Below are 26,987 nucleotides of genomic sequence, written 5' to 3'. Positions count from 1 at the left end.
GGCATAACAGTGATGGTCAAGGAGCCGTGCACATGCCCAGGGGGGCAGTGAGGTAACATGGTGTCTCACAAGCTGTGTGCCAGGTTAGGAACAAACGGGGAAAAAAAAACCAGTCCAATTTATCCACCCTGCCCTCCCACTTCAACCTCCCCAAATCGGTTGAGAGACCACCCACCCCAAAGCATACCCAAACACTAGCAGAATGCAATGGGAGTCATCCCATGAGGCGTCAGAGAGCCGGGAGAACTGCCCCTAGTCGTGGACCAACTGGGTGACCGGCAAGAAGTGTGGAAGGACCACCCGACCCCCCAGTAAAGGTCGGTGCTGGCGCATCGAAGAAGAATTCAGAGACTTGGTGAAATCGAGACTTGTCATGGGAGCCTAGTAGCAGCTATGTCCAATCTTTTAATCCAGAGTTGTGAAAACTGAAGGCATAGCGGTCAAGACCAGTACACTTTGAATACATGAATCAGCATTTTTGCTAGGTAAGTAGGACCAGCCCACTGTGAATGCATTTGATATTTTATCTTATCTGAAACAGGGATGCAAGTTGGATGCACTGCAGGGTTTACAAAGTAGTAACTAGTGTCGCAAGATCAGTTCTTTAAGGGGGTATTTCAATTATTGTACGTGGTCTGAGCTAGTGTAGTGGGACCAGTTCCCCTTCGAAGCAATTTTCGTTTTACCAAGTAGGAGTCAGTGGTGGGTGTTCATTTTGTGTTGGTTTAACTAAGTTTGAAATATAGCAATGGAGCCAGTTGGTCGACTTTGTAAAATTAAAAACAACATAAGCCAAATGTAATGGGACAAGCTCACTTGGCACGCACTTTAAACATAAGCTTGTTTTAAGCAGAGGTTTAGATAGCAATTGTGTAGAAGTTGCACCAGGGCCCATCAGTGCTAGGCAGCCAATCAGCCCACATTACAGCTATCTATCTATCCAGCCAGCGGAATAGGGAGGGGGCTGTTTACTTTGCCTGCACTAGGGCCCATAGTACCACTGGTTTTATATAAATATAACTAAGACGATTTGGAGGATCAGGACAGTTTGGGGGCAAAGGACAATTAGGGTAACCAGGGATAGCAGCTTTTACCCCTGCCCCTTTTATCAGGGGATAAGATTGCTGTAACGATAACAGAAAGTAAGACGCATTGGTAAAGCCAATGGGTCGGATCTTAACTGTACACCTTTTGGCTTGGTTAATGCGTGTTTTATTCTGTTATGGTTTTTGTGTAAACCACCTTCATTGGGGAAGCTACTGAGACTTTGCCAAAAAAAACATTGGCTGAAAGCTAAAGTTTTTTTGGGGTCTCAAAAGGCACATACTGTCAGAAATTCCTGGCATTTAAGAAAACTACTTTGTGTGTGGATGTGCTCAATCAATAAATCGGGGGAATTGTAAGCGCACTACTCACTTGGGAGGGTCTCAAGGTGCTGTGGGGGAGGGGGGTATGCAGCTTGGATCAGTCGAAGAGCCAGGCATTGAGTGTCTTACTGTAAATGTTCAGGGAGTGGGTGCGTCTGATGTTGGTCGGGAGCTCCTTCTAGGTTTTGGCTGTGATGTAGGAGAAAGCTCTTCTGCCTGTTCTGGCTCTGCGGATGTGTGGGGTTTCTGCGAGGTCGGCGGATTTTCTTGGGTACGTGGAGGGTGATTCTCTAGTTGAGGTATTGGGGTCCGGTGCTATGGAGGCATTTGTAGATGTGGGTAAGTATCTTGAAAGTAGCTCTTCTCGACGGGGAGCCAGTAGAGGTCTTGCAGGTGTTGGGTGATGCGTTTGTGTCGAGGGATGCAGAGGACGAGTCTGGCTGCAGTGTTCTGTATGGTCTGGAGCTTGCGGACCAGAGACTTGTTGATCCCGGCGTGGAGAGCGTTTCCGTAGTCCAGTCTGCTGGTAATGACTGCATGGGTGATGGTCTTTCTTGATTCGGGAGGATCCATTTGAAGGTCTTTCGGAAGATGAGGAGGGTGTTGAAGCAGCTGGAGGTGACAGCGTTAACCTGTTGGGCCATGGAGAGGGAGGAGTTGAGTATGATGCAGAGGTTTCGGGCGTGGTCCGTGGGGGTGGGAGGGCTACCGAGGGCGGTGGGCCACCAGGTGTTGTCCCATGCAGAGGGGGAGGGCCAGAGGACGAGGACCTCTGTCTTCTCCAAGTTGAGCTTCTGGCAGCTGCTGCTCATCCAGGATGCGACGTCCTTCATTCCTTCCTGGAAGGTGAGTCTGGTGGTGATGGGGTCCTTGGTGAGGATGTGCTGGGTGTCGTCGGCGTAGGATACTACGCTGAGTCCATGCGGTCTGTCGATGGAGGTGTGGGGGGCCATGTAGATGTTGAAGAGAGTCAGGCTCCTTGGGGAACTCTGCAGTTGATTTCCGTGGTTTCGGAGAGGAAGGGTGGCAGTCTGATTAGAGTTCTGCCGCTGAGGAACGCGCAGACCCAATCGAGGGCGGTTCCTTGTATGCCGGCATCGTGGAGTCTGGAGGTGAGTGTGCGGTGGGAGATGGTGTCGTACGCTGCGGAGAGGTCGATTAGGATCAGGGCCACTGTGTGTCCTTGGTCGAGGAGGGTGCGGATATCGACTGTGGCGGAGAGTAGAGCGGTCTTGGTGCTGTGGTTGCTGCGGAATCCGGATTGGGAGGGGTTGAGGATGGAGTTTTCTTCAATGAATTTAGTTAATTGTGCATTTACGGTCAAATCAAATCAAATCAATATAGCTTTATTCGATTTTTGATTCAAAAAATCATAAAAGCGTACAGTTCAAAACAATGATAAATAAAAACATACATACAATAATACATAATATCTACATGTTAAAAAAACTTTTACCCAACCCGTGGGAATAAGTTACTTAATTGTAACGTACTATACACAGGTCAAGATTTAATCAAACCAACAATTAATAGTAGTTCCAGTACTTGGGACTGTAAAGCAAGGATTCCTGACGGTTATAAGTAGGAAAACTTCTGCCCATTAACATATTGAACCCTGCCTTTAGGCTGGATTTGGAGTACCACGACATTCTGGGGTAGAAATCGTGCAAGTCCCAGACGGAGATTGGGCTGTTACCCACTTGAGGTGCGCAGGTACAGAGGTACGGGACAATATTTCTCTGCCTGAATCTAACAAGAACTAGGTCACCCACAATATCTTTTTGGAGAGAACCCAGCCAGCCCACCCTTCTAACACTCATTATTGTGCCCACAAGGTTGGGTGGCAAGGGTCTATTGATGGTCAGCCAAAATGTGACCTTGTTCAGCAGGTCGTGCTGTCTCTCGATAATGCCTGGGGGAAGTACTGGGACTCCTGCGAGGACACAGACAAAAGGAGCTGCCTCCGGGGGGAGGTTGATGGAAGTAACTTTGTTATAGTGTGCTCTAGGAGCAGCAGGTTGCAAAAGAGTAAGTGTAGGGGAGGGTCTACGGACAATTTGGGCTGGTACATTGGAGGCTAGTGGTTGAGTTAAGTCTCTTATGACTTGCGTGGTTGGCTTTGGGTCTTTCGAGGTGGATGGTAAGTCAGTACATTTGGATCTTACAGTACTTTTGATAGCTGGCAAGGTGGACTTGGTGGACTTGATGGTTTCTTCCAGTCCCGTCAGCCTATCCCCTAGTGTGGTTATTTTATCTAACAGTGGTGTTATGAGAGAGCTGACCAGATGTTCGATAGCGGATAATAGATCCTCTGAAAAGAAGATGGTAGGACAACTAGTTTCTCAGCAGTCTCTGGAATCATGGATAGGTTGCTTGCGGGAAGTGTAGGGCTTAAGCACAATTTAGGTTGATTCCCCATGTTATTAGCCCCGTTACAATTCCTTATAGCAGATAGAGAGTCAGAAATAACGGGCCTTTGGATGTTTTGGATGTTCTCTTCATTAGATAATGGGAGGGGTTGCAAAGAGCTGGTAGTATCGGGTGATGCACAAAAGCTTTCAGTAAGGGACGGCGAATCCACAAAAACATGTCTGGTTTTGCATAGGAAGTTTAACTCATCTAGCCACGAGGGCGCTTGGTCCATGTCTACTGGTAGTAAGGTCTCAATGGGCATTGTGATGTTATCCCCCTTGGAAGACATATTGTGGTGTCAGACCTAGGACAGGGGCAAAGTCAATAGATAATACGATGAAATAATGCTGATGTGGTTTACTTCGTCTTTTCCTGGACTCGCGGAATCAAGGTATACGGCCCCGTCCCGTCCTCCTTAGGCCTCTGAGGGCCCGGGCTTAGCCCGGCGCCGACCCGCGCGCGATCCCGCGACGCGGGTGCTGTAGTCCTTTTGAAGCGCCTCCTGGCGCAGGAAATCCGTGTGGCGGCGTGTTCCGCCACTAGGGCTGCTGGTTAGTGTAGTTTCTGGGCCGGTTACGCCCCCCTCGCACTGCGGCCGCTGGTCTGGGATAGCGGCGGCAGGAGGGAGCGTTGGAGCTGCGCTGCACTGGACCAGAGGTATGCCCCCCAAAAGGATTTTGTTTGTGCATTTACGGTCTTCTCAGTGACTTTGGCCGCGAAGAGGAGGGAGATGGGTCGGTAGGTCTTGAGGTCAGTGGGATCTGCTGAGGGCTTCTTCAGCAGGGGTCTGCTTTCTGCATGTTTGTGAAAGGGTTGAATACAGTCACTTACATCGAAGTTAGCTAAAGGGTGAAGTGTGCTGACCCACTGCCTACTGCTGTAGAGGCTGGGAAGAAACAATTAAAGACAATAAAAAAAACAATGGTTGAAGAGGGCTGGAAGAAAGCCCCTATTAATAAGTATCATGTAATGTTTGGTAAAATTAAGTGGTTTTGGCGAACACCAAACCGAACAAGCATTTAAAATGCAACAGGTCTCGCATTTGCAAGAATTTGAGGTATTGGTATTGTAAATGACAATGCCTATTATTTACATGTTTTGAAAAACTGCAAGCGCTGCGTACCGCCTGCAGGTTTTCAAAACACATAAATAAAAGGCATTGTCATTTACAATAATGTGAGACCTTTGAGGCACTCATGCTTTAGCTGTAAACATCGTAAGCTAAACAGGTGCCGTGATTGCTTCAAAAGTAAAGAAATAGAATATCTTTTATCTATTTCTTTACTTTTGAAGCAATCATGGCACCTGTGTTTTAGCTTATGATGATTACAGCTAAAACGCGAGTGCCTTATTGCTCGAGATGACTTCTGGGACAGGCAGTCACTGCGTAAGCTTTGCTCAAATCCAGAGAAAAGTCAATGTAAGACAGTTGCGGATGAGATTCAGTTATAGGCAGACCAGGTACAGGAGATATGGCTAACTGTTTTATTGACTCACAGAGCAGGTTTAGCAGAGGCAGTGCCAGTACAAAGAACTTGCACAATGCAACCTGCACACACGAATACAAACGCACACTAAAGCAGAGCTTACTCCTTAAAGGCAACACACAATCAAAGCTGCTTTATTATTAATAGATGTGCTGCTTAATTTAAAAAAATATATATATTGCAGTTTTATATAGCGCAAACTCTACTCGAAGGTATCAGAGCACTTTACATGAGCACCAGTTGTTTTACAGACTGACACATTCATCTTTAGGCACAGGGAAATTAAGGGATTTGGCCAGAATTGCAGTGTGTTTGAGCCTCTCGCCAGACTTGAACCTGGTACCCCAACAAAGGGGAAAGGATGTGGCCTACAAGCTAGAGTGATCGACCTCGGAGGTGGGGAACTGGATAGGAGCCTCGGCAGGGACGGTCAACATCCTGTGATTCTGGGCAAATCACCTAATCTCCCTGTGCCTAATCAAAAAAAAAAAAAATGTATCCATCTGTAACGCAACTGGTGCTCATGTAAAGCGCTCTGATACCTTCGGGTCTAGTTCACGCGATATAAAACTTCCTCCCCCCTAAAATTTTTAAAAGAGAACAGGTGGGCCTGTTCTTTTTGGTCAACGAGGGGAGGACTCTGGATTTAATGTGAATGTCTTTTCCACCTTCAACTTTCTTAAACTGTCTAGGATGAGTTTCCGGGGAATGTGAGTGTGAGGTTTCAAATCTCTAGAATAGGAGGGCCTAGGGAACTCAGGGAAGGGTGTGCCAGCTGTTCGTCCATGACCTTTCTGCAGCAATGCTTCTTGTAATGGAAAGAATATTTTCTTTAAGAAACTCCATGTGAAATCACCCTATTTTAAGGGATGACACTCCTCTGAGATTATTCAGAACAGATTGATGGAGAACTGAATGAAAAACAAGCTAAATAAGTTTACTGGGAGTCAGCATCAAATACTCTTCCATGATGGGGGGAAAGTGCAACATGCCTCCCTTAAGGCGACAAAAAGGAACCAAGAGGTATCTGCTCAGGAGACAAACTCTGAAGACGTAGGATGACTGACGACAGCCACAGGGAAAATTACACATCTGCAACTTTGGGTTGCATGGACTAATGAATCAGTGCATCATGAAAGATATCGATTGAAAGTGGGGACCCTGACCTAGCACAAGCAATAACATCTGGCAATATATTTTTTTTAAAAACTTATTTTTAAGCTCAACCAAAAGAAGGGTGAATGAGGACAGAAAGACTGTGGAATGGTATGCATTTGGGGACCTTCTTTTATCTACAGTTCGGGTTAAGTGGGTTAATGTCTGAGGGGCATATTATCAAGAAATGGCATTAAAATTATCGCCGCTTTAGCAGCAAGAAACTGCTGCTAACGCGGCGTTAATGGGTTTGATAATATAGCATTGTGAATTCCAATAGAAGCCCATGTTCAGGTGTGAGCATGGGCTTCTATTGCAATTCTCTACGTAATATTATCAAGCACATTATCGCCGCTTTAGCGGCAGTTTCCTTCCGCTAAAGCAGCGATAATCTTAACTCCGTTCCTGATAATATGCCCCTTAGTTACTGTAGTGATACATTTCATAGAATGTTCTTGCATTCCATCATTGGCAGATGTTTTTGTCTCCCAAGCTTGCAGGATTGTTACTGGAATTGGAAATATTTTTTCCCAGCAATTTGCCTGCATTTCTTGGGCAACTGGCAACGAGGATGTGTATAGTCTTTTGTAGGATTGTTTTAATTTTTTCCTTGTCACATTTTATATTGTATTATATTATATAGAATTTTATACGTAAACCTTGTTTTAGATTTCTTTAAAGTAAATTGTCGATTGGGTAGTCACATAACTGAGCCAGGCCGCGCAATATGACAAAAAGATTTATTCAGGTTCATTCACATATATAACCTTCCTAATGGCTTATCCCCTGTTCATGAGTCCTTTTCTTCGTACTGTTAATCTTCGCTGCTGAGGTTGTTAATGTAGTCTTATGAGTCCCACTTCATAACTCTCATACGCTGAGCTTGGGCTTCCTTGGGGTTGAATTTTACCCTTTGGGTGAATTGCGTCCACTCCGCTTAACAACAGGATTTGGGCTCTACCTCCTGGCTTCTCGCTCCTGGTATAACACTAATTTCTGGCGGGATCTAGCACGTTCTATTGGAGCCACTCTCTATCTCTACTGATACAAATCTGGTTTTAATAGCTCAAGCCCCATTCCATGCCCGGTTTCCTTCCTTTCTCTGTCCCTCACCTTCCATCCTCATTGATGCAAGAACTTTTCGGTACACTCTTGTACCTCCCGCACACTATTCTATTGGTCCTTCTTTCAGCGACTGCTCACCCTACAAAACTCCAGTTCCTGTCCTATTTTCGCCAATAGTCCATAGCTTTGCCAGCTTTTTGATGTTTCCCTGCTGGAATGATTATTCCCGCTCCCCAAAAACCTACATGTTCTGTTCTCCCTTCCTAGGTAAGTGAGTTTGCTCTCTCCATTCTGGAACAGGGAATTTTTGTGAAAAAACAACCATAGCTGTTTCGTTTTAGCGTGCTACACTTTCGTGCCCTCTCTTGTTGATGGTAGCCGCCTATTCTCCTATTACGGAGTCCACTTCCAATCACAGAGGGCTCTGTCCTGGACACTTCCCCTCCGAAGCTTTCTACTCTACATTCACCTCCACACATACACGTTGAACTAAAACTTCCTCCAACTTTATCTTCGGTCGAGTTGCTTCAAACGCAAGGCCCAGCTTATTCCTCCCCTCCCATCAGCTGCGGAATGTGCTTTTAGGAGACCATCTCTAGACGAGCCGTACTGAAGAGCGCTTTGTCTGTGTCAAGAGGTGCAAGGTACCATCTTCTCTCCTTAATCTACCCCCTCTCATAGGAATTTTGCTTGCCTTGAGCTGCCTTATCTTCCCCAGTCCATTAGGGTTCTCCTTGATTGCAAACAGTCAAGTGAAATGCATTTCTTCCTGCCTTACACAGAAAGTTAAGATAATGGTTCTTGTTGACAACAGTGTGGCTGCAGCCAAACTCTGCATACTTTATCACTAGCGCAGTAGCGCTTGCAACAGCTGCCCACCCATGATGAGTGGTTGGCTCAAATGTACAAAGTGGCCTCATACGAACAGCTCATATACAGGCTACGGGACAATATACTAGCTTTCAGGAATTATATAGGCCCCTTTCCTCCACGTGGAAGCACGCGCCTCTGGACAGTTTTACCACACCGTGATTGAGATGGAAAGTATGATAATGACCTCTTACCCCCTTGCCTGCACCCTTTCTCTTCCCTCTCGAGTCAACGTCATACCTTCACACATGCACGCACGCACGCACGCACTCTCTCTCTCTCTCTCTCTCTCTCCCCTTCCCACCCCACCCCACCCCACCTACACAAGCCCTTGTATTTAATCGATTGCCGAGACTCAATGCATTCTATACTTTATTAGTGTCATTTTACTGACAGTTTTGCATTGACTTTGCTTTTTTGCTTAGTTTTATTCCTGGCTTTCCCTTGCTTGTTGAGTGAATAGTGTGGTTCTTTTAAAAGTGGACTATGGCAGACCTCCGTGTACTATAAGTGGTAAGTAATAACTTTATTCGATTTTCTTTCAAACCATAAAAGTACATAGAAAATATATTGGGCAGTTTAAAGGATCAAAATCCCAAATCTCCCACTACTTAATACAATATACACTTAATACAATATACACTTAATACAATATACACATACAGAAAAAAAATAAAAACGTATAAAATAAAGATAAACCGTCTCATCAATTAACAAGCATTTCCAATGCAATAGGTCTCGCATTTCCGAGGGTTTGAGCTATTGGCATTGTAAACGACAATCGCTTTTAGTTATGTGCTGTTTTTAAAACAGATAAATACATGGCATTGTCATTTACAATGCCAATAGCTTAAACTCTCGCAATTGAGAGAACTATTGCATTGCACATACAGCCCCCCCAAGCTTTGTGTACACTTGTGACGTGCATGCTAGCAACATGCAAGGTATTAGGGAATGTGGAATAAGTGGATAATACAATAATTGATTGCGAACTACTTCAGCTACTCTCCATGGATATATTTGATTCCCCCCTCTCAACAGCTAGTCACCAACTGTTTGGCTGCAAGTAATTGTTTGCAATCACGGGTAAAACATCCACACACTCGTGCTCTCTCTAAGCAAATTTAAACATTTTAAACGCAAGCTAAAGCTTATTTACATGCAGGTGATTTAGCTAGGATCAACATTTCTGGGGTGTCCTCGACCTGCCAACCATCACATGGAACCCAGACCTCGAAAGATCTATAAAGTAATCGCATTTCTAAAAAAAAAACATACATTCCAGAGGGGAAAACGCATTTTTGCAAAAGAACTTAAAACACATACTGAAAACGATTAACACAAGTCCAAATGTGTGTATGTGTAGAGTGTTGTGATGCCTCCACGGTGTCAGAAACTCATTTGTAATACTTTTCACCCCATTACCCTGAGACATCATGTCTCACACATTGGAGATTAGTTGCACTCTCTGCCAGACTCATTTGACTTTTCGCAACGAGGTTCATACCTTGCATTCACGTTTTCTAGCACGAGCCCTTGGTAGGAAGCCAAAGAATTGCAAACATATAAACTGCTGGCCATATACATCAGCGATCAGCAGTTGGAAGCACCGTCAAAACACTTTTCAGCCCTGCGATCGACCCAAAAGTGCTGCTCCCGTAACACAAGGGCTGCCACAGCTGTGCCTACAGGCCTTTTACTGGCGGAGGTTCCAGATCCCTGCTCTGGAGGATCAATCATAGAGGAGTAGAGGGGATCTGTAGGCATTACCTTGCCGTTAGAACAGGATCACAGAATAGATGAACACCACACCCCCACATTCAAAGGAACTGACCCCGCTACCTCCAGTACACAGGGACTGCTGCTGGAGGAAGTGCGGGACACGATCAAACCGTCTCTCTAAGCGGATTCCCTGGGCACGTTCCCCGGGATGGACATCCTACTTCTCTAAGCCATTCAAACGCTCTTCATCTGCTTCAACTCTCTGGCATTCGGACATCATCCATACATGAGAAAAACGCTACTGCCTGGGACTGTAAAGGATGATCATCTGTCGGCCCCAGTGTACACATACCTGCCGTAAGCCAGAACCAAAGGAACAGCAGCGGCAGCGCGCAAAACTAAAGTACTAACCAGGAAGTCAGGCATCCTTGCCCGTGACATGGGCGGGGCCTGTGACGCGGCCGGAAGAGGACGGTGTTGGTCGTTGATGCGGGGCTCCCATCATGGAGGGAGAGCCCCACGGTAGCGTGAAGATCCAGAGAAGTGCCCCGCGTGTGGAGATGCGCCGGAGAAAAGGAGCTCAGCGAGGCGACGCGACAAAAGAGCACGGTGAGTGGAGGGGGGATATGTGTGTCTGTGTGTGCGCGCGTGTGTGTGTGCGCGTGAGCCCCGTGAGTGGTGGGGGAGGGGGGTGCGTGTGCGTGTGTGTGTGCCTGCCTGTGTGTGTGTGTGTGTGTATGCCTGGGGGGGGGGGAGTGTGTGCGCGTGGGAATGTGTGTGCGCATGCGTGACTGAGTGATTGAGAGAGGCTGCGAATGCGAGGCAGGGGAGGTGCACGGCACCGTGCGCGCCCTCGAGGAGGAATCTGAGACAGCGAGGCTCGTGCCTGAACGCTGTCTCACATTCCCCTAAACACGCCGGCAATAGGTGCTTCGCGCTCGACCTAAAAAGGACAGTAGGAGTCCTCTTTAAATGTTTTTGCAGTTGTCACGCCACGCCATTCCATTAGCAGCTTAACTGTAATTAAGAAGCGTTTAAGGGCTACAGGAGGGACAGAAGGTTCAACTGAATGTGTCATGAAAGGAAATGGAGTGTCAAAACGTGCCTGATGCCACTTCTGCTACTACTTCTAATTGCAATGAATCAACATCTATGGAATAGAATCATTATGACATGCTGAGACCCTATACCCATGTCATCAGGCAAGTACTGCAACAGAATCAGTAATTTAACAAATCAAGGATTACAATAGTCACAAACATGGTACACACCTTTGCATGCACAGCAATGCAGGGAGGCATGGATCGGCGAGAGAAGGATGTGTGAAGTAGTTCATCCCTTTCATCCCTAGAGCTCCTACCGAAGCACCAGTGTCGCTAAAGGCACAACGTCGAACAAAGCGATAGAGACCACTCCTTGTCAAAATGGATCAACCAATAATATTGAAGGGAAAGGCACATTCTTTTCCTGTCAAATCCTTCAGGATGGCCTTGCCTGATGCCCCTAGAACTAAGCCAACAAGAGGAAGAATGCCTGTGAACTTAAGATCTGTGACTCATAAGTACGATACATCTAATAGTAGTAACGGACTTCCAAACTATCAAATCTCTTTAGTCTGTGAGATAATTAATCTGTCCAGTTCGGTGCGAGGCAGCAAGAATGAAAAGGTAATGCAATTCAAGATATCCACCAGCAAATACATAGTGGGCCAGGCCTTTTGTCAGCTTTTGACTTACTCGAAGGAAATTCAAGCAGAAGTTTTCTGGAATTATTTTATTGGTTGTAAACACTCATATTTAAAACAAAATGTGCTCCTATTAAGTCTATTAACTACAACCTTGAGCTTCAGGAAATAAATCCTGATTTAAACAAACCGCCAAAATACTTATGAAACTTTTCATATATGGGGTATAATATTCAGTTTTGCACAACTTTGTCTCTATAATATCTGCCGGTCGGCCCACCCAATTATTTGAGAATCTGCAATGCCACACTCCATACCATGTAGGAACCTACCGCAAAACTATGCAACATTCAAAAGCATGCACTTTTTTTTAAATGGATCATCTTTTCTGTGATTTAATAACATGGAACCCTAATAAGCACCCCAGTATAGCACATATTCCAATCATATCCTGCTTTTCTCAGCAATGACTCAACAATAAGATATTCACCCCAACTTGGATTACTCTTCAGCTGGGCAAGACAGAGCAGGAATTAACAAAGCATAGGACTCGCCCAAGAGCACTTGTCATGTCAATCAGATCTTTGTATTTTCCTGAATGGTCTAATGTCTTTCAGTCAGTCAGAGATTGATTCATTCACATATCCCAAGGAATGAATATTCAAATTGTATGGCATATCTTATATACAATAGATGCTCCATTATTTATGTGCAATAAAAGTGCTTGTGTAAACGTGATGGGAGGTGAAAAAAAAAAACAGTAGACGATTCTAATTAAATCAGCAACGCTCTCGGGCCACTGCAGAACGCCTGTCTGAAAACATGTCAAATGACTGAATTTGCATCCAAAGAATCAAGGTGGACGCCCAAGTCAATACACTGCCTCTTTGCGGACACTGCGTTCAATCCAGGCTGAAAATGGAGGTTGCCAACGTTTTTACCTGGATGGCGGGGGTGGGGGTTAGGGGGTGGCGGGTGGAGGAGGGAGTATGTTACAAATAAAAAATGTGCTGTATATAAAATGCGTATATTGTATATGCATTCACATAGATCCGAACTGCAACTCTGCCACATCCCCTATTTCAATTAAATGCAGACCACACATTCTGCTTTCACCACGCAAGTAGGGTTATTATTAGCCGACACTGAAGACTTACCTACAGTCGATCTGTTTGAAACATAATGATTTAGTAGAAACTTACATTGACTAAGAATGTTGCTTTAGCGGACTTGTACGAGAACGACATATAACTTGAATCAAGTTTGAAAAGGAATAGAACTTTCCACTGAAACATTTAGTTGATTGCAAGAGGTATAAATGCATTTATTGAACAATGTCTCACAGTCTGTCATGGGTCTTTCTGATACACTATACCCCTTCACGTTACCTTCACCAGCCTTACTTCACCTCACTTTTTCACTTTAGAACAACTTACTTTAATTACATAGGAAGCATCTAACAACAAAAAGAGTGCATGCCAGTACCAAGCACCACATGATTATCGTAATGACTTAGCCACATGCCCTATCCCGCATGAAACTAGAGTGAAAGGATTGGGCACCAGCCTCTGATGAAAATATTCCCACAACTCTCCCTGAACCTATCACTTGACTCCTCTCTATCTGATCACAAACTTCTATACCTCACATATGGTGGTGGACACACCTATTTTCCTGTCACAAACCGACGTTTGACTTCATCCACAATGCTTGCATCTTTTCAACCCTGAGAAAGACCCAGGCTGTTGAGCCGCATAGGGGCGAAACAAATGTCAGCTGCTCACAGAATATCATCATAGCAAATGTGTAACACAATTTTGGATTAAATTCATGTCGGAATAAAGAACTTGTCATTAACAAATAATGAAAAGGAAACCTTAAAGAGAAATTGAAGGACTCTGGACATTTGTCTTTACTTTGGGTAGATACAGTTAATCTTTGTCAACTAGAGGGGGGAGAAGAGTTGGCCTAAGGGCTAGGGCGGTCAACCTCGAATCTGAAGAACCAGGTTTGAGTCTCGGTAATGACGCTGAACATCCTGTGAATCTGGGAAAATTACTTAATCTCCCCATGCCTAACAAAAAAAGAATGTGTCCTCATGTAACACAACTGGTGCTATGTAAAGCGCTCTGATACCCGATACCGGGTCAAGTTTGCGCTATATAAAACTCAGTCTCATGTCTCGCATTCAAAGCCCTCCATTGTTCCGGCCCCGTGTTTCTAAAATCCCTTTATCCGCCCCCACTGTCCACAGCGTAACCTCCGATCAGCCCACCGTCACCTGCTAGTCACCCCCAAAATCAAAACCAAGAAATTCAGTGGTCGCCGCTTTTCCTATCTAGCCCCTGCGCTTTGGAACCCCCTCCCTCTCTCCATTAAATCCTCCTCTTCCCTTTTGAATTTCAGAAAATTACTTAAAACTCACCTCTTCCCTCCCCTCAGCTAGAATTCCGCTACTCACGTTTCCATTAAATCCTCCCTTCCCTTTTGAATTTCAGAAAACTATTTAAAACTCATCTCTTCCCTCCCCTTAGCTAGAACTCCGCTACTCACGTTTCCCCCTCACTCACTCTGTCTCTCAGCGCCAGGAAGCCTCGGCGTCAGTGCGTTTTATAAATTGCACCTAAGATAAGATAAGATAACATAAGTAAAAAAACTATATTCAATAGAGAGGCTAAGTGGGTCCATACCTCACCAAGTGGACTACCCATCGACAACTATGGGTATTACTAAATGGGGAGGGTGAGCTTGACTTGGACTTGTAGCCATTTACTACACTCCCCTCCCCCATGTTACCCATGACCTCTACCAGCAAGAAAATAAAAATAACCTACAATAACCAGATGAAATGGCCAACTAAATAAATCGCAGGGAGCACAGAAATAGCAGACTCAATTCAGTTTTTGACACCTCAGGTACCGGCACACAACTAGACAGACTCAGTCAAATCCAATCTCAACCAAAAGCACATTTCAGGCCCTGGAGAAAGCCCTCAAAAGGAAACTTTTGAATGGTGGGAAGGAGAATCACAAAAAATACCTGGAACATGACCATTTCCCTAAAGGTCTGAGATTTTTGATATTTCCACAGACAGAGACAACAGCTCTAGAGAAACTGATACAATGGGGGGACAACTTACTCACAGCATCAAACAATATGCTCAGACAACTAATTAATATAGCACAAGAATTTGATAAATACAAAGAAGTTGACACTCTGACCGAAAGAGTAGAAGAAGCAAATCGATGAGACATTACCATAAAGAACTATGAAATACTTAATAAAATAAAAGATGAGTACACAAATAGGATATCAGACAGGGAAAAAACAGAAAATTTAGACATGATCAAACTGATTATCAACTCTGAAGGGTCTATATTTTTGCCAAAAAAATGTGAGAACGTCAAGACAACCACTGTCCACATAGACTCAAACTCTTCTGAAATCAATCAATCCTCAAACATGGACACCGCAAGGATCAAACATCAGGGTGTAATTTTTACAAGGAGGTATGCAGACACCGTATAGGGAATGCATAAGACAACTGCACCTGCCCACCAAGTACTATAATCAAAAAACCAACTACGTCGGGTACAGCCAACAGCAGGGACAAATCACAGCCAAACAACTAGTAGTCAACTTATCAACTAAAGAGCTAGACATAACACAAACCCAACTATTGAATAAAGTGCTCTTGTTCTGCCCCACAGCCAAATGGGATTGGGTTCAAACCAAAATTGACCTGTTCAAGGTCATAAAGGGACTAACACTACAATCCTTCTTTGCAGCTTAGAGACCGGACCACTAAACCTAGCACCACCAAAAAGTAGTGAACTCACGGTTCAAGAATTTAAAACCATTTACCAATTCTCCAATTTATCAGAGGATGATAACGCAGATCAAACAAGCTAACTAGCAGAAACAGCTCTTGAATTAGGAATTAACATCTCACACTCCAAAACCAGCAAAATCTCTCTAAAATCCAATTTTATGCCAATATTACCACCAGGAAACTCCATAGGTCTGTAGTAGATGAACATGTTATAGAGCACCAAAAATACCGGTTTAAAAGAAAATATCTCCCCTCAAACACTACCTACAAACAACTAATGGCACTGCAGAACTCCACCAAGATAAGAATATAATAATTAAGGAAGCCGACAAAGGTGGCAATGTAGCCATTATTAACGAGGATGACTACCTTTTGGAAATATATCGGTAACTGGAGGACACTATTATGTGAAACTAAAACAAAACCCAACTAAGGAGATACTAAGAAAACTGGGAGAGCCTGTAAATAACTGGTATAATAAAGACCTCCTTTCTCTGGAAGAAAAACAATACTTACAAATCAAACAGCCAATCACCCCAACACTTTACATACTTGTCAAAATCCATAAACCCGGGACCCGAAAGAAAGCAGACCCATTATCACTGGAATCGACTCGATCTGATCCAATCTGGGGGGGGATTACATTACGGAGAACTTCAACCTTTTATGAAGGGCTTGCCCCCCTACATTAAAGATACAAAAGACTGGACTGGACTGTTCCCATGAGGTACAGGGTCAGACTGATTTGCATATAGCCATGTCTGAAATGGGGTGGCTGAGTGGGCTAAAGAATGGTGATGGATTAAACCCAGATCAGTTGACTGGGGGTGAGTGTTTGATTTGCTCAAACGCTCCGTCCATCATCCCCTTTTGTATCGCTTTGTTCGCCCTAAGTGTGGCAGGGTATGCTCAGACGTGAGTCCCTTGCTCACTTGGCCACTGGATTCCAGATAGCCTGGCTGATGAGGATTATGAATCCGAAACCGGTCCCAGGATGCTTGTTTCCGGTCCATGGAAGACATGGCTTGGCAGTTCGGGCTGGACTGTTCCCATGAGGTACAGGGTCAGACTGATTTGCATATAGCCATGTCTGAAATGGGGTGGCTGAGTGGGCTAAAGAATGGTGATGGATTAAACCCAGATCAGTTGACTGGGGGTGAGTGTTTGATTTGCTCAAACGCTCCGTCCATCATCCCCTTTTGTATCGCTTTCTTCGCCCTAAGTGTGGCAGGGTATGCTCAGACGTGAGTCCCTTGCTCACTTGGCCACTGGATTCAAGATAGCCTGGCTGATGAGGATTATGAATCCGCAACCGGTCCCAGGATGCTTGTTTCCGGTCCATGGAAGACATGGCTTGGCAGGTTCGGGCTGGACTGTTCCCATGAGTTACAGGGTCAAACTGATTTGCATATAGCCATGTCTGAAATGGGGTGGCTGAGTGGGCTAAAGAATGGTGATGGATTAAACCCAGATCAGTTGACTGGGGGTGAGTGTTTGATTTGCTCAAACGCTACGTCCATCATCCCCTTTTGTATCGCTTTGTTCGCCCTAAGTGTGGCAGGGTATGCTCAAACGTGAGTCCCTTGCTCACTTGGCCACTGGATTCAAGATAGCCTGGCTGATGAGGATTATGAACCCGAAACCGGTCCCAGGATGCTTGTTTCCGGTCCATGGAAGACATGGCTTGGCAGTTCGGGCTGGACTGTTCCCATGAGGTACAGAGTCAGACTGATTTGTATATAGCCATGTCTGAAATGGGGTGGCTGAGTGGGCTAAAGAATGGTGATGGATTAAATCCAGATCAGTGGACTGGGGGTGAGTGTTTGATTTGCTCAAACGCTCCGTCCATCATCCCCTTTTGTATCGCTTTGTTCGCCCTAAGTGTGGCAGGGTATGCTCAGACGTGAGTCCCTTGCTCACTTGGCCACTGGATTCAAGATAGCCTGGCTGGTGAGGATTATGAATCCGAAACCGGTCCCAGGATGCTTGTTTCCGGTCCATGGAAGACATGGCTTGGCAGTTCGGGCTGGACTGTTCCCATGAGGTACAGGGTCGGACTGATTTGCATATAGCCATGTCTGAAAAGGGGTGGCTGAGTGGGCTAAAGAATGGTGATGGATTAAACCCAGATCAGTTGACTGGGGGTGAGTGTTTGATTTGCTCAAACGCTCCGTCCATCATCCCCTTTTGTATCGCTTTGTTCGCCCTAAGTGTGGCAGGGTATGCTCAGACGTGAGTCCCTTGCTCACTTGGCCACTGGATTCAAGATAGCCTGGCTGATGAGGATTATGAATCCGAAACCGGTCCCAGGATGCTTGTTTCCGGTCCATGGAAGACATGGCTTGGCAGTTCGGGCTGGACTGTTCCCATGAGGTACAGGGTCAGACTGATTTGCATATAGCCATGTCTGAAATGGGGTGGCTGAGTGGGCTAAAGAATGGTGATGGATTAAACCCAGATCAGTTGACTGGGGGTGAGTGTTTGATTTGCTCAAACGCTCCGTCCATCATCCCCTTTTGTATCGCGTTGTACCTACTTCCATGCTACTCTCATTCCTTATGTAATTTACTCCCCTCTATTGTAAAGTGCTCTGACACCTCTGGGTAAAGTTTGTGCTATATAATAATGCATCAATAAATAACGAGTGGGGGAGGAGCTACGCTACGAATCAAGATGGCCGCGTAAGCTCCCGGCTCCGCCGACCTCCGCCAGCAGCTCGATTATACTGTCTTCAATCCTGACCTTACACCGGATTTCCTTGTCTATGAAGGTCTACTGCTTCTAAAGGTGCAATCCCGAGATTTCTACCTCGTCGACTGACGAAGATACGCCGTGTTTCCATTCTCGGCCTAACACCGTGTGGAAGCCGGGGCCTCGATTTCTTGACTACCCGGGTCAGAGTTGAACAACATCGTCCGTGAGATCTGGACTGAGCCCGGTCTCCCGAAGAGTGCCTGAATTGTTGACTTTTTGTGACGATCCTTTGAACGATCTACACCGGGGACACGCCAGCGTGCCACGCCGGCTGCTGTGGGGGGGGCCCCGGTTCCCGGAGACCTTGCTACGTTCCCGGGGTCGACGGGCTGGGGCCCTCTCTGACGGCGAAGGTGTGTTCTGTAAGACGAGGAGCGCCCATTATTTGATATCCGATCTGCGTGGCCTTCGGCACCGGAGCAGCCGGCCTCCGGGGTTCAAGTCCGGCTCTGTCGCCTACTGAGAGGGGATGGAGCGGACGGAAGGCGCGCCATCGCTGCAGGCCGTTGTGGCCGCCATTGGGGCGCTCCATTTGCACACAGTCGCTGTGTTCCGGACACTGATGGTGAAAGTGGACGGTATCCTGGAACCTGAGGACGACACATCGTTTAGTTTCCAGCTAGAGATATTACCAGCGGTGCATTGATCATCAGAGGTCGAGGCCCCCGTGCACAACCCGGAATCCATGAACCTTGACGGTCCCCTATTACCGACAAGCCAGCCCGTGCTTCTCACTAGCGTCTCTTGCCTGACCCTGCTGCCGCCTAACACATCTATAGACGATCTTCCATGTGGCCACGAGTTCCTTGGTAATGGTTTCGTGTACACGATGTTCTTGGACACCTTTCCTCGTTCGAGCCGTGAACTTTTATCCTGTATTCGATCCTCCTGCGCTTGCAAGAACTTTTATGGACGCTTTGCCTTTTTCATCAAAATGGCGGCTCGAGTGGCGAAGACTCTTCTGACGGACTGTACTGGCCAGGGCTGAACTTTATCACTGGGATCCGATATAATAGCTTTTAGCAATGCCGGGGTTGTACCTGTATCGTGACGGGAATTGGGTGCTTGTTGTTTATCCTCCCCTGATTGGTTTGTACAATTACTGAATATTGATTTTACCATGTCTCGGGGTGGTCGCTGTTGGCGGGGGGTGTGGGAGACCGGGAGTGTGTTTGCTTTCTCCTCCTCCGCTTTCTCTCTTTCCTTCCTTTAGGGTAGTTCTTGGGCGACAGGCACGCTGCTAGTGGGGTTAGGCCGTAGCCATTGCAGGGGTGCAGGGTGGGGGGTTAGGGGTGGGGTTTTTTATTTTGCCTTTCTTTTGTTCTATGGCCCCTTTTGTCTTTTCTTTTTTTCTTCTACGAGAGATGGGCTGTTTATTTTTCACGAATCCTTTATTGTCCACGTGTCTTCGCTGGTTTAATTATCCTGTACCATTGTGGGCGAGGTCGCGCGGGTGGGATTGTTTTTGATTAATTAATAGATTGCTTACTTCCTTTTTCCGTTATGTGTACCCTGATGGGCTTTTTTCCCTCTTACAGTGATTATTGCTTGTATATTTCCCCCGCCTGGCCCCGTTCTGTATTTCACTGCGAAACGCCTAATATTTGTATTGCCTAATCTTGTCTTACTGTTAAAATAAAAAAATATATAAAAAAATAAATAAATAACGAGTGAAAAGGGACTTCCTACCCTCCCTACTTTAAAATGGCGCCCTCCAAACATTACGGCAGCACACGAGAAGCAGTGCTCCGGGGATTCCACCAAATATGTAAGAGGGCTTTCAAGCACAAACGTATTTTATGTTTTTATGTGAATTAGAAGCCGCGCAGGAGCTATATTGCTCTGCGACTTCAGCCCTTTACACAGGCTTCATACCTGACACTGGTGACTCGTGCCAACACGGTATATGCTACGGATTTCTGTTAGGAGAACACATGGGATCTAAATATTTTAACAAGTATGCATTCTTAATTACTTCCACCTTGATGTGTGCACCACAATTCTGCTATAGTGCTTAATCATTAGTTCATGCAGACTGCACATATCACTCTCTATACCGGATGGTTCCCGCAATTCAGACAACTAGCCAACGCTGATGGCCACGCCCATCTGGCATTAACTAGCCTCACAGCTGACCACGTTACGGTAATTCCTAATCAAGTAAATAATAATTACACCGGCAACTCTGGCCAGTTCATCATATGCACATGACTTTAGTAAAGGAGTGGAAGGGGTACATTTTATTTCATATATATATATATTTTTTAATGATCTTTTTATTAAACAAAGAAAAAAGAAAAAACAAGCTTCAGATCATCATCAATTACATTGTAGCAGTACAGGAGGAACATAATCACAGGCATCTCAGAACATGACGAACATCTGTGGCACCCAATAGCTGGCATTAACCGTACAATTCATGAATATAGGAGCCTCTCGTCTCCTTGGCAATAACTGGAGCACCCCTGTGACATTGTCCACGGACCTCGATATTGCGCCCACGCACCCCATGTCTTTTCGGCTTTACGTGGGCAGCCCCGGCTCTGATTTAACCCGCTCCGCACCCTGACACCAATCCATATTTTTTTCCCAGGCTTCCAGTGTGGGGGTCGTCGCCGCCCCCCCATGCATGGGCGATGTGTCTCTTGGCCACCCCCCTGCTAAGGCCAGCAATGTCTTGGCCCAATGTGGCCACGTCATCTCTCCCGTTACTCCCAGGATATGCCACCTCGGATCTAGTGGGACATTCTCTCCCACTACCTCTGTCATCACATGGGTAATACCATACCAGTATGTTTGAATTTTGGGGCAGGACCATAAAATAATGTAATTTCATTATTAAGGCGTGGCTCTGAACACAACTGTATTCAATTAAAAGCACCCCAACTCTGCCTCATCACCTATCTCCACTAAATGTAGACCACACATTCCGCTTTCACCTCACAAGTAGGCTAATTCTCCGGTACTGATGGCTTACCTGACTCGGCATATGACTTGCCTAAGGTTGATTACTCCAGGAGAATAATCCTCGTGAACCACAGCACACAGAACTTCACACTTTTCGGAAGCCGATGAGTCCCATTTACATTTTACACATTTGTCTTAACTAAGACAAATCCGGAATAAGCATAAGTGCCCCAGGACTAACTACAAAAGCAAATAAAGTTGTCCCCAAGCCTCACAACCCTTAATAAGTAAACATGATCTATATGAATGAATGCATATACCATATAAGCTTTATATATATATATATATATATCAAAATGTATATTTGTAACATACCGCCTACAGTCTATCTGTTTGAAACCGAATTATTTAGTAGAAACTTACATTGACTATGTAAATGTAAATGTGTTTGTATTTATATAGCGCACTTCTACCCAGAGGTCTCGTAGCGCTGTATTCATACCGCTGTGGAACCCTTCCTGGCTTTCCTGTGAAATGAAATGTCCACTCCTGGGCACCCCCAAGGTGAAGCCAGGCATCCAAGCGCTGCTGGGGCCGTTGTGGAGATTAAGCAACCTATTGCCCAGAGTCACAGAGATTAGACTAGGCACCGAGGCGAGAATGATCAGGTCCGAGGAAATTGAGTCCAAGAGCCGCCGAGGCGGGAATTGAACCCTGGTCCTGGGCCAGACCTCTGCATCAGGGTCTGCCGCTCTAACCATTGAGCCACGCTTCTTCACATGAATGTTGCTTTAAGAGAATTGTACGAAAACGACACATTACTTGAACTAAGTTTGAAAAGAAATAGAACTTTCCATTGCAACATTTAGTTGATGCAATAAGTATTGCAACTGTTTTTAATGCATTTACTGAACGATGTCTCACAGTCGGCAATGGGTCTTTCTGATGGGTCCCCTTCACGTTACCTTCACCAGCCTTACTTTACCTCACTTTTACACTATTGAACTTACTTCAATTACATAGGATTCAGCTAACTAAACATCATCATTATCATCATCATAAACTGTATTTCGGTCATTACGACCTCAAACGTACAATCAAAAATACATACAAGGAAAAAAAATAACCTCATAATTAAGTTACATATTTTTGTAAAAGCAACACTATAAATCAGTATCAATGGGTACAAGAAAATAAAAATAGGCATACAACAATACACAATCCTGATAGTATGGAATGGCTAATCACATCGTAAGGAGAATGGACTGGACCCAAGGCAAGAATACATAGATGGAAAGTGCATAGTGCAGATAATAAATAAATAAATAATTACATTAGTATAAAAAGTTCATAAAAAGGTGACCAGGTCTTATCATTTAAAAATTGGCGTAAACCTCACATTAGGCTTTCTTCCTGCTAAAGGTTACGTCTTTACACTACATTTTAACAGTAGTAAATGAATAGACTAACTGCTTTGGGGTTCCCCTAACAGTAGGCAAACAGGTTAAAATCAAATCAGGATAACAAAACTGTACACTTAAGGCAGTCATGAAATAACCACTAGGGAATAGACTACCCAACTTACAAGATCTACAGTACTTATGATTCTGTTCTCAGGGAATCTATTGCCCGATTGGAAGATTTTAGAAAGTACCTACGAGAGCACCACATGGAAAATAAAAAACCTGCGACTGAGTAGACAATAGGGATTCTTGTATCATACTGAAGGTTCCTAAAAGCCTCCACACATTGTCTAGTCCCAAGGTTCCTACAGATCTGCACCAGCCAGCGTTTTCTAGCTTTGTAGTGGTGGGGGCAACTGAAGAACACATGATATACTGTCTCATCAGGGCAATCACATGCCGGACAATTTGGGTTTTGCATACCCTTCCATTTGTGGGTCAAGCAACGAAGGGGAAACACCCCATATCTGAACTGGAGGTAAAGTTTTCTGGCGGCGGCTGGTGTGATAACATCTAGGGCAGATTCAAAAAAGGCCTATCCTTTATCTCTAGGAACGCTGAGGTTAGCTTGCCTGTTCGGGAGCAGCTGTAAAGCTGGGCCAGATTGTGCTCCTCAAAAAGGGTCTTTAGTTGTTTTCTAGAAATTGAGGAGCAGGCAAGCTCAAGATCCACCCAGAGTTCCCTAACTAAACAAAAATAGTGCATGCCAGTACCAAGCACCACATGATTATCATAATGACATAGCCACATGCCCTATCCTGCATGAACCTAGAGCGAAAGGAATGGGCACTAGCCCCCGATTAACGTGTGCCCCCCCAACTCTTCCTGAACATATCCCTTGACTCAGCTCTATCTGATCACAAATTTCTATACCTCACTTTGGTGGTGGACACACCTATTTTCCTGGTCACAAACCGACGTTTGACTACATCCACATTGCGTGTATCTTTACAGCCTTGAGATAGGCCCGGGCTATCAAGCCACATGGGGGCGAAACGTGTGTCGGCTGCTCACAGAATAACATCATAGCACACGTGCAACCAAATGCTGGACTAAATTCACGCTGGAATAAGGAACTTGACATCAACAAATAAAAAAGGAAACCATAAAGATATAATAAAGGACTCTGAAATGTTTTCTTTACTTTGGGTAGATACACTTAATCTTTGTCAATACGATCAGTTAGTAGTAATATTGCAATAGGAGATCTTTCCGCTTATTTTTGAATGGTTCACCAAGGAGTTGCATCTAATTGTATGTGTGCAGGGAGGGAGGTGGAGTTCCATACTTTGAGTGCAGATCTTGAGAAAGCTCAGTTAAGTGTACTTTTTTTTCTTGAAGATTAGGCATTAAAGAAGGGTCATTTCTGAGCTCCAAAGTAAGAAAGATCTCTATGAAGGTAGACAGTTTCTTGGCAGAATATTTGGATGTCACGGGGTGAAGTACTTTATTTTCAATCCACATCAGCTTTAATATTCTCCTGGCTTCAATCAGCAACAATTTTAGAGAGAGCAGCAGTTCAATTTCCTGGTTCCAGATATTAACCATGCAGCAGCATGGAGAGTAGCCTTGAAAGGCACCCAAATGAGCTTGGGTATGCCTAACAGAAGTGTCTGATTTCCTGTAATCCATAAAAAGAGAAGCTTAGGGTCTGAAGGTGTCCGTGACTCACTCTATCTCCTACCACTGATGGGGCACAAAACAAACAGCACTGGCCTTATGGCAAAGGAAAGGCAGTGGAAGCTCACTTTCCATTTGATCTCCAGGCACCAAAGGCCAAAACCATACAAGGGTGAACATATAATCCTGCAGATTAGTCAGGTGGAGTTCGGACGTTTGTTTCCTTTTCTGCTTTACTCTACAAATTGGCCATAAGTATTCTGCTGTGCCTAGGTTTACATGCAATTAAATTCAGTGGCTGGAGATAAGAACACATGCTGTACTTCGGAGTAGGCAGCTTGCCTTGCTGGACAATGTCCTAAAAGGTGTTGCGCAGGGAATGGTATGATGATTTTAGCAAGTTTCTCTTACCTTTACCAATGACACACAGGTGCAACCACTTAAACTTTCTGTGGTCGGTACCGGTATGAAATATGGTGTTCTCGAGCTACAGCGGCTTGGGTGCTGGAAGGAGGGGGTACTCCAAGGGAACCCTGGGGAGCGGAGTATTACTGGAACTGAACCAGTAAGGAAAACCAGGATTGGTGAACGAAGAGCAATAGTTTGTCACTTACTTGTACGTTTTGGATTTATCCAGCCAGAATCCACAGAGGAGAGCACCAACCATCCCAGACACAGTGATTGTCAGACCGATCCTGCCGGCATTCACCTCCTCGCCCTGTGGGGAAATAACAACAGGAGCCGTGAAACCAGTGAATAGCGCAGATGCATGAGTGCAATGGGAGTACTCCACATCAGGCACCTGAACCCCAATTCTAGACATTTAATCTCATGCAATCCAAACTCACCTGCGAGGGGGATCAAAATCGCCCATTTGCATGCTTCAGGTTTTCATACAGCAGATGGAATTTTTAAATATATACTTCTCAACCTCTAGAAGTTTAGTTATCCACAATATATTATTTCAGTGCGACTGAGTGAACGGTTGTATACCCTTTTCAAGATATCCACATAAATCCGGCTCATCGGGATACATGCTGGAGACAGCATCTTTGTGTAAAGATGAGCATGCTGACACCCGAACAAGTGAATACAAATAAAAAAAATTAAAAAAAGATACACATAATAAGCACAACATTTCCACTAGAGGAACAGAAGAGCTAAACATATTCTGCATCGTCATATAAATGTGGATAAGTGAAGAATAAAAGTAAAAAATGTAATTAAAAAAAATACACAAAATGAGCACAACATTTCCACTAGAGGAACAGAAGAGCTAAACATTCTGTGTTGTCAGATACATTTTCGCCCTGTATAGAAATCTGGAAAAGTCAGTTCCATGGTTAGTAATCTTCATACTGTGTATATTGCTCGAACCAGGAGTTATTTTCAGAACTAGTGCACTGCAATTATGTGCAAATTAAATCGAATTACCTTTATACAAAATTTCTGTTTGGATGATTGGCACTGATTCATTTTTACCCATCGAATCAATTCAGTTAGTAAAGATGGAATCTGATGATGACATAAATCATTTATATGAGAACAGAGCAGGCTGACAAAATCAGAGGGTTTCAAGGCTTAAGCTGTTTGCCGAGTCTCTGGGGGGGGGTCCGAGGTGTTTCACTTAAAATGGTTTATTTAAAGGGAAACTGGTAAAAAAGTCACAATACATAATTGTGGATACGGGCTGCGTGTGAAATATAGATTTTCCAGCCTCATACCTGTTGCCAAAATAGAGAGGGGGTTCTGAGGATATTGTGGTGGCTTCTAAGCTGGTGCAACCCACCCTCTCTGCAAAGCCTTCTGGTGAGCTGAGTCCTGCCTGGCATTTATTAACTGATTATGGGGTGAGTTTCTGAGTGGTGGTGGTGGTGGTGGTGAAGGGGGGAGTCGGATGAGGGGGGGGAGCTGAGATTTCACTTGGAGGAGATAGCGTTTAAAGGGAACATTAGCTGCCAACAAAATAAAAATGGCCAGGGTCTTTCTCTTATGGGCAATTCAGATTTGTCATCTCCTTGCTAAGTCCCCCCTTTTAGGTTGTAGCCTACCAGATAGCGGAGCTGTCTGGTTGCAAAAATACTTCTTGGGGACATTATGAAAGCCTCCCTAGGGATGCTATGGACCCATTGCTCACCAATAGCTTTGTGGTTTGTAACTCCTATTTGCTTCCTTTTTATTTGCAGGGTTTGTTTAAGGCAGTCCAACATGAATTGTCCCTCCCGTGGAGCATAACCTGTTTACCACCTCAGACTAGTTCCTTGTATTCTTTCATGAGTGCTCGCTTTCTGTAAATAGGCCTTTAAAGAACAAGTTACTTACCTTTGGCAACGCCTTTTCTGGTAGTGGCTATATAGCCGCAGATTCCTTACCTTAGAATTATCCCCAGGTGTCAGACTGAATCTGGAACTATTTTGTGAGCAGTACCCTTGAGCGCTGGTAGGTGGCGTTGTTCGGTTCCCCTTGGAGTAGTCCACGTCGGAAGTGATGTATAGGTGACTACATAGGCACCACCCCAGCGAACTGAAGTTAGTTTCTTTCCGTGACTTTCCATCCCAGGAGCGCAGAGCTACAAACACAATTGACCAGTGGTGTGGAAAACTAGGGCCCTGAAAGGGGCTCAACCCGTCCCTAGAAATCCATTCACAG

The 26,987-nt window shown here is 45.0% G+C and overlaps 1 protein-coding gene across 3 annotated transcripts in view; it reads right to left on the bottom strand.

The window, feature by feature from the left end:
• Positions 1-26,987, bottom strand: part of FLVCR2 (FLVCR choline and putative heme transporter 2) — a 513,060-nt gene that overhangs the window by 213,795 nt on the left and 272,278 nt on the right. For all 3 annotated transcript variants that reach the window (XM_078659926.1, XM_078659924.1, XM_078659925.1), the window contains exon 6: positions 24,953-25,056. In XM_078659926.1, coding sequence (XP_078516052.1) covers positions 24,953-25,056 — 104 coding nt within the window. The remainder of the gene's footprint in view (positions 1-24,952; positions 25,057-26,987) is intronic.

The sequence above is a fragment of the Lissotriton helveticus genome, chromosome 9 (assembly GCF_964261635.1).
Source record: "Lissotriton helveticus chromosome 9, aLisHel1.1, whole genome shotgun sequence".
Lineage (NCBI taxonomy): Eukaryota > Metazoa > Chordata > Amphibia > Caudata > Salamandridae > Lissotriton > Lissotriton helveticus.
Note: the sequence above shows the minus strand (reverse complement) of the source record. Positions and strands in the feature narration are given on the sequence as shown.